This window comes from Perca fluviatilis, chromosome 2 (assembly GCF_010015445.1).
Source record: "Perca fluviatilis chromosome 2, GENO_Pfluv_1.0, whole genome shotgun sequence".
Lineage (NCBI taxonomy): Eukaryota > Metazoa > Chordata > Actinopteri > Perciformes > Percidae > Perca > Perca fluviatilis.
In genome coordinates, this window is record NC_053113.1 from 29,137,114 (window position 1) to 29,145,012 (window position 7,899).

Here is a 7,899-nt window from a genome sequence, read left to right on the forward strand (position 1 = left end):
AGCTCATTAAAAAAGTATTCAGGGCAGAGCACGTCAACCTCATTCATGGATTTTTGGTCACATCCAGCTATTTATTGTGGATCACATTGTAAACATTTCCCATTATCACTATAGCTTTATTCGCTTTACCCATTCTCTACACAGAGTGTTTCCCAAAAAAAGTACAGACACTTCCAGGATCAACAACAGGGATATGTAGGTGCTATTTTTATTAACACATCAGGATACTAACAGAGTGATATACAATGTAAGTATAATCCTCTGCTCTTACTGCCACTGGCACTACTGCGATAATCATGCACCACAAGAGAAGGTTCTAATGAGGACACGGTTGTATCAAATTTGGCTCCATCATGTGTCAAGTTTGGAAACACGTGCACCACACCACTAGCCAGCATCCAGGATAAGAGTCTTTCAAAATATTTACATGTGACCTCACACTTATGAACACACACACACACACACACACACACAGTAACTTGGCATGCTAAGTGTGCACCATCTATTTGCTTATCAGCAGCACAAACACAGCAAGCACAATGATGACGACCAAATTAACAGCAGTGTCAGAGCGAAGGTAAACAGCAGTGTTTGCACGGTGTAGAGCATGTTGCAATTCAAAACACCATAACAGGCGTTTAAATCACACAGGCTAGTAAGCAGGTTTATGGAGCACACAAGTCATTAGTATTATAATAATAAAGCGTGGAATTACAATTGCCATGAAGGAAACCCGCGTGAAGCTGTCACACATGCCATCAGCAAAAGAGAGAAGATAAAAAAAAAAGCGTTGCAGCAGGTCTACAGTAGCTGAAAGGTCATTTATAAGAAAAGCAATCATAAAGCAATAATAAAACGTTCAACGTGTTCTGGCTCAGACGTCCGAAGTTGGACATGTCTTACCTGGTCCCGCGGAATGCAAGGCAGCGAAGTCCTGCGGTGGGACTTGCTGTTGCTCTGACCGTGAGCCATCATTTCCGAGGCCGCTATGGAGCTGGACCTCCGTCTCCTTTTGAAGACAGGGATGTCCTCCTCCTTCGCCCCGGTCACAGAGCCACAGCACCCCGTCCCGCTGGTCCCTGAGGCCGGCAGGAGCCGGTCAGCATACCTCGCAAGCAAAACCCCCAGCAGCCCCAGCAGGTAGGCCAGGTAGGGTCTCCAGCTGGCCCGGATTCTGCCCAGAGAGACGAGGGAGATGGCCCTGATGACGCTAATGAAGACGAGGATGGACACTCCCTGACGCAGCCGGACGACCAGCAGAGCCCCGCTGCCCAGGCAGCCGAGGACTACCAGGGTCGCGGGGAGGGACAGCAGCTGCTCCTCGGCGCCGCGCAGGAGGGACTGCGCCGCGGCTTCGCCCAAGTGGCACACCGCTAACAAAAACACCGCGGTGCGGATGAGCACCCCGCAGCGAATTAGATACAGTCCGACCCAGAAGAAGGCACATACAAGTGTAAAAACGGGGGAGACGCAGTAACCCACAGTCAAAAGCAGCTCCACAGCGCAGCCCGCCGCGAAATGAAGACGAGAGCCGGAGCCGCTGCTATTTCCGTTGCTGCTGCTGCTGCTGCTGCTGCCTGCATCCCAGTCGACCAATCTGAGCAGCAGAGCGAGAATAACGGAGACGGAGGCAAAGCAGACCGCAGACGACACTCCTCGGCAAGTCCATGTCACGGCGAGTCTCAACCACGACTGGCTCCCTGCGTCCTGGTGCAACGGGGTGACACATGTCTTCACGTAGCAGTTGCGCTCCAACGCTGCCCGGGGATATTTTTCATGAGCGCTTCTTGATGAACCTCTGTCGCTGTCTGCCTCCAAAGCCATCGCTCACCAGTCAAGCGGAATGCTGGGCTGACCGTCCGGGGAAATAATAGATTTAAGTTTCTGTGTGAGCGTCTAAGTCTACATGTTCAACCTATCATTCCCATGATAATGCATGTTCTCTGTGCGCAACTGGCAGCTAAATATTGGTCAGTGATGCTTCCCTCCAAACAAACGTTCTATAACCTAGGCATATCATTTTTTTAATAACTGCCAAATTATGGGGTTCACAACTTTTCTGTGTCACATTTGGTCTACTATTGGGTTGCCTCTGGCAGTAATCAGTGAACCAAAAAAGCAACCCCTGGCGTTTCACACATCTAGGCCACTGCCTCCACTCCTCCAAATAGCCTCTCACTCACCCTCTATCTCTCTCTCTTTCTCTCCCCTCCCACTAAACACTATCCCTTTTTGTGCCGCTCCGGTGATTCCTCCGTCACGTTTCGAGCTATTCCCCGTGTTTCTGTTCATTCTGTTCATTCATTCAGGCTGATATGACTCAGTTCGCAATGGATGTGCCATGTTTACATAGAGATTTCCTGGCTTGTTTTTTGGAAGATGAAGCAGCCCATTATATGAATAGTAATCATGTAGCATAATACATTTTAGATCTACTCCACTGTATAAATATGACAGGAGACCAAAAAAGGATATCATAGCCTACTGGTACCACATAACTTTAAACTGTAAGCTATCATTAATCAACCTAAGGTCACTCGAAACTCACATGTCAAAGACATATACGTAGAAATCTGTCTTCACTGCCATGGGAAGTTACTTAATTCACTTTCCTTACGCCTGTATGCATCATTGGATGTACTCCAAAAAACAGACACACCAGAATCACAATCCTACAAACAACAAAGAGCAGAATTTAGCTCTAGTAATCATCTTGCTACCCATGATTCCCCCCCCCAGGATTAAAATCCTAAATTACATCATCCTCCGCCTCCTGTGAGGCAGACTGGCCGAGGACAAGTTAGCAGCCTTAACCTGTTTGCCCTACATTTTATGAGAGGATTTGAAAAGACGGACTGCAATAAAATAAAGCTATTTCAAGTCTGCCGTCTCTTTCTGTAGTATTATTAATGCAACTAAATCATACAAATTGGTTGTGGGAAAGGAAAGCGTTGTTTTTGTTGTCAGGCCTGCCGTGTGCTATACTAAAAGTCTTCAAATGTACAGAATGCTGCAGCTACAATTTTAACTAAAACTAGAAAATGTGACCATAATACACAAATTTCAGCTTCCCTTCATTGGCTATCTATGTCAGACTTGCTTCTGATGATTTACAATATTTTACAGCACATCCCTTCATACCTGTCTGATCTCCTTAAACCTTATATTTAATCCCATTATTATTCTTTGATTAATTCATGCCTTGTATCTGTTACTATCTGTCTGGCAGCTCAGTCTCAGTCTCAATTAATTTACTAAGCCTATTACTTATATCCCATGTTTGTCCTGCCAAGGAGAACACTGTACATTTTCTGAAAGCAAGACTGCATCTGTCGAATCCTCTGTCTGTCTCTCTCTCTTTCTTTCTTTCGCTCTCTTCTCCTTCTCCCTCTACCCATTGTCCTCTCTTTTCAATTCTCTGTGCTGGACCATGGACCATGAGTTGTCCTGGGACCTCTCTCCTCTAGCTGTCGGTTCCTCATTCAAGACGCGTTGGATCTGGATCTTCGCCCTCCAGGAGAGTCAGTCTCTCCTCTTGTCTATCTTTCTTTCGTATGTGTTTCTGTCCTTTCTCCTATCTGTGTGAATAGTGTGCCTGGGCTTTGCCTCTTGTGTGTTTTTGTGTAGCCTCTGTCCTCTTTCCAGCTCTCAATGGTGAAGAAGAGGATGTGTGGTGATAATGTTTGGCAATGTCCTCCCAGATCCATATTGCTTATATATGTTTATCTATCTATAATTTTGTCATCCTTTTGTCCTTACTGTGATTTCACGATGTTGGTCAACTCTGTACACACATCTAATATTAAAAAGGACCCTCCATTCGTTCTCTTACCTGAAGGTTTTTTATTTTTTTTTTAAAAAAATTTTTTTTTTTTAAAAAAAAAAAAATAAAAATTTTTTTATAAATTTGACTTATTTTTTTTTTGATATATTAAATTAACCTGACTTGACATTATGTCCGAATTGCTGATTTATGAACTTATTTAAAACACCTGTCCAATACTTTGGCTACATTTTGTTATGTGTATATATGCATCAGAAATGTATTAGGTATCTCCTTTCCCCCATAGTTTGAGTTATGATGTAACATAGGAACAGTGTTTTATTACAGCGGCGTTACGCAACATGGTTAAGTACAATCAGTCAAGTGCAATCAGGGCAAAAATCTCATGTTTTAGTCATCCCATCACAATGGACAGTGAATATTTGCCAGTACAAACTGTTCATTCTCATTCAAGCTCCATAGAAACCTGGTTTGTCTGTCAGGGAGGTTAAGAGAGGACAACTTAGTGCAAAAGATAATATGCCAAATATCTAAGTTTTAGTTTTATTCTATTTTTTATACTGGTTGACAACTTTCCAAAGTGACAAACAACTTTACAGTCAGAGTCAAACCTGTCAAATGTCAGAAAATTTGGACCGACAGGTACGCAGTTTTTTTTTTTGCCTTTGCTGAATGTTTACAAGTCAGTGGCCAACTCTGCAACCCTCTCAAAGAAGACAAATCATTGAACTGTGATATGGTCCGCCTATACACAATGACCTACAGGTGCAATAACGAAAGCGGGCTCAGCCTGGAACAGATCCAGCAGGGTTCAGCCCTGTCTTTGCTATACATCAGCACTAAAGGCCAATTTATGCTCCTGTGTTAAATCGGCCGTGGGTACGTACGCAGCCGTGTGGAGATAGGGACCTTACACCAGACCCAAAGCCATAGCCTGACGTCCACCTCTCAAAAAATGTAACTACACGTCACGACGACGCAGACCGCAACAACTGTGATTGGTCTGCTTGGCTGTGGCTTGGTAGCGTTGCATTTCCTCCTACTCATTTCCGGGTTCTCCTTCTCCATAAACAACATGAAATCAAGGAGAGGGTTAACTTTTCCTGCTACAGCTTTCCGACTGTGGTCCCACTGTAAATCACATTTTGGCAAAGGTGGTCTTGATAATAACATTCTTCAACCTTTGACCTCAGGGATGTTTTCCAGACACACTCCTCCAGTTGTACTGAGTATGTGTTGTAAAAGTGTCATCTATCATTATGAAGTGCTTGTGTGTGTGTGTGTGTGTGTGTGTGTGTGTGTGTGTGTGTGTGTGTGTGTGTGTGTGTGTGTGTGTGTGTGTGTGTGTGTGTGTTTCATGTTTGGCCTTCATCAGGTTATCTGTATGGCTTACACAACTACACTTGCTGATATTCATACTGTCATCATAAGCTGCAAAGATTAATCGATTAATCGATTAGTTGTCAACTCTTAAATGAATCGCCAACTATTTTGATAATCCATTAGTTGGTTTGAGTCATTTTTTAAGACAAAAGTGATTCCAGTGATTCCAGCTTCTTAAATGTGAATAATTTCTAGTTTCTTCTCTCCTCTGGGACAGTAAACTGAAACTCTTTGAGTTGTGGACAAAACAAGACATTTGAGGACGTCATCTTAGGCGTTTGGGAAACACTGATCCACATTTTCACCATTTTCTGACATTTTATAGACCAAACAACTAATTGAATAATCGAGAAAATAATCAACAGATTAATGAAAATAATCGTTAGTAGCAGCCCTTCCACTTTATGTTCTGACCTGTCAGAGTGGATGACAGGTCTTCTTCACAAAATGTTTCTGTAAGCTTGTGTAATGTATATGGTATATAACAGGGCATAATGTATGTTGTACTATATTTTGAAAACATAAAGACAGAAGAAAAATCTGATAAAAACCTTCAAAAGATTGCATTAAATGTCAAGTCTATACACAAATGCAGCAACATCAGCCACGGAACCCTTATTAATAAATAAAACGTCTGTGGACACCACGGTGGGTGGTACAACAAGCATTATGAAGGCTCTTTTACACTGGACGCAGCCCAGCTGGCGCGTGCAAATGTGACGTCATGGGATCGCCGTGACTATTTATACCCGCGCTGGTGGTCGTGACACTAGTTGCAGTCTTCTCCTGAACAGAGGTGGCGCTAATGAGCCAAGGTTACAGACGCTGCTCTTTCTACGGATTAGAAGAAGAAGAAAAAGGTAAACAATGGCAGAACTGGCAGCAGCATTGCCGTCAATGCTTCGATTTGATTCGATGACCTACTTCGTCGGATCAAGCCTTTCATTCACCATAAAAGAACTCATCTTAACCCAGTAAGTTTACATGAGAGACTTGCAGTCACTGTGAGAGTCCTGGCATCCGGTTGTCGGCGAACTCGTTCAGGCCTCCCGTTTCTGCTTTGTCGCACGCCGCTGAAAAAAAAAGAGCCGTGCGCGACCTCTGCTCGCGCGCCATAAATCGGGCGCCGGCAGGATATTACTTCATTTTGACGTCATGGTGGTGCGCGCCACCTTGGATGCGTCTAGTATAATTCACGTGTAAGGCCACGTGAAGTAAATAGCCGCCCACTAATGACGTTAGAATCAACAGCAGAATGAAACATCACCAAGTAAGACACAACACAGAGATGTACAGTATAAACATTATAAACTCCACAGCGGCTGCAGCCACAAACCCACTATTCAAGCAAATAGAGAGCTGCACAGTTTCTGCGCACGCACACACACACACAGACACACACACAAATATTTGTTTGTTATTGTTGATCTACTCACCCTGTCTGAACGTAATGAGTTTTGAGCAGCGTGAAGTCCTCACTCTGGTTCAATTTCTCTATTCACAATTTCCACTCAGCCTGTCTGCCCGACTGCAACGTCAACCAGTCCAGTTCGGCCCCTGTCCAACTGCGATGCTCAAAGTTTTTAGACATTTTTACCTGAATAAGCTCTGCTGTCACATAACAGATTATTTTCCAAAACAGCAGGAAGTCCTCACACTCCCCACTGAAGGTAGAAGTTCCTCAGTAAACGCAGAAGTCACGTGGAGTATCCACTACAAGACTACTTACACTACAAGATAATTAGCATGTTGTTAGCTAGCACACACCTGTCGGTCCAACCTGGGAATGTTATTTTTAGCAGACAGGGGTTGGTTGGTCAAGGGACATCATGGGTGTGTTTGATTTGGGTCACTTGCGTGCCTCCCGGGTGGTGCATAAATCGGATTTATTAGGGTCTCGCATTGACGTTTATCTATTCTGGGATTGAGGGAAAAACTCTCTGGGTTGCTGATGTTTCTTTAACCCAGATGCTGCGAAGGTGCCCTTGCAAAATAGATAGCAGGCATCGGATGTCAGGCTTTATCACAGCACTGTACATCCGGGGAGCCAGAATAGGGTAGGTGCATATTTTTTTTTCCATTTCATAGTTCATATTATTTAATAATAATGTGCTGATTCTTAAAGATGCAGTAGGTAAGACTTGTCATATTTGCTGAAACTATATGAAGCAGGTAATTAAAAAAAAAATCCGGCTCCTCTGGCACCACCTACAGCCTGTAGTACGATTTGCAAAAATCCACCGCTCCCTATTCAGATGCACCAATCAGGGCCGGTGTCAATCACTGCTCATGCAAACCGCATTCATGTGGGGAGGGGCTTAGAAGACGTACCTACAGCACCTTTAATTGTATTGCATTGTTCTTTTGTTCCTTTCTCACACAGTTTATCAGGACTTTTTCGTAGCCTAACTATGATTAAAAAAAATAAGCAATTTGATTATATTTACATTGTCAAGGATTACTTGATTACATTTTTGATTATGTCTTTAAGATATGGCAATTTTAAAACTATGACACTTTTTTCAGGAAATGTTTTTGTAAGGTTAATTTGACCAGTTCTAATGCCGAATATGTTCCAATGTATATCAAGTTACTCTCAGCACAAAACAGCACCAACAAAAACTTACACAGAAGAACCAGCATCCCACATGTTGTAAAATGCACACAGTACACCTGTAGTTTGTGCCAGTACTGTTCTTGTAATAGTCATTTGATTTGACCAAGTATACATG

At 43.3% G+C, this 7,899-nt stretch overlaps 1 protein-coding gene across 2 annotated transcripts in view; it reads right to left on the bottom strand.

The window, feature by feature from the left end:
- LOC120551002 (cGMP-inhibited 3',5'-cyclic phosphodiesterase A-like) overlaps nt 1-2,149 on the bottom strand; it is a 54,297-nt gene extending 52,148 nt beyond the window's left edge. For both annotated transcript variants that reach the window (XM_039788098.1, XM_039788089.1), the window contains exon 1: nt 904-2,149. In XM_039788098.1, coding sequence (XP_039644032.1) covers nt 904-1,824 — 921 coding nt within the window. In that variant the 5' untranslated portion in view covers nt 1,825-2,149. The remainder of the gene's footprint in view (nt 1-903) is intronic.
- Between the last annotated feature and the right edge of the window lie 5,750 nt (nt 2,150-7,899).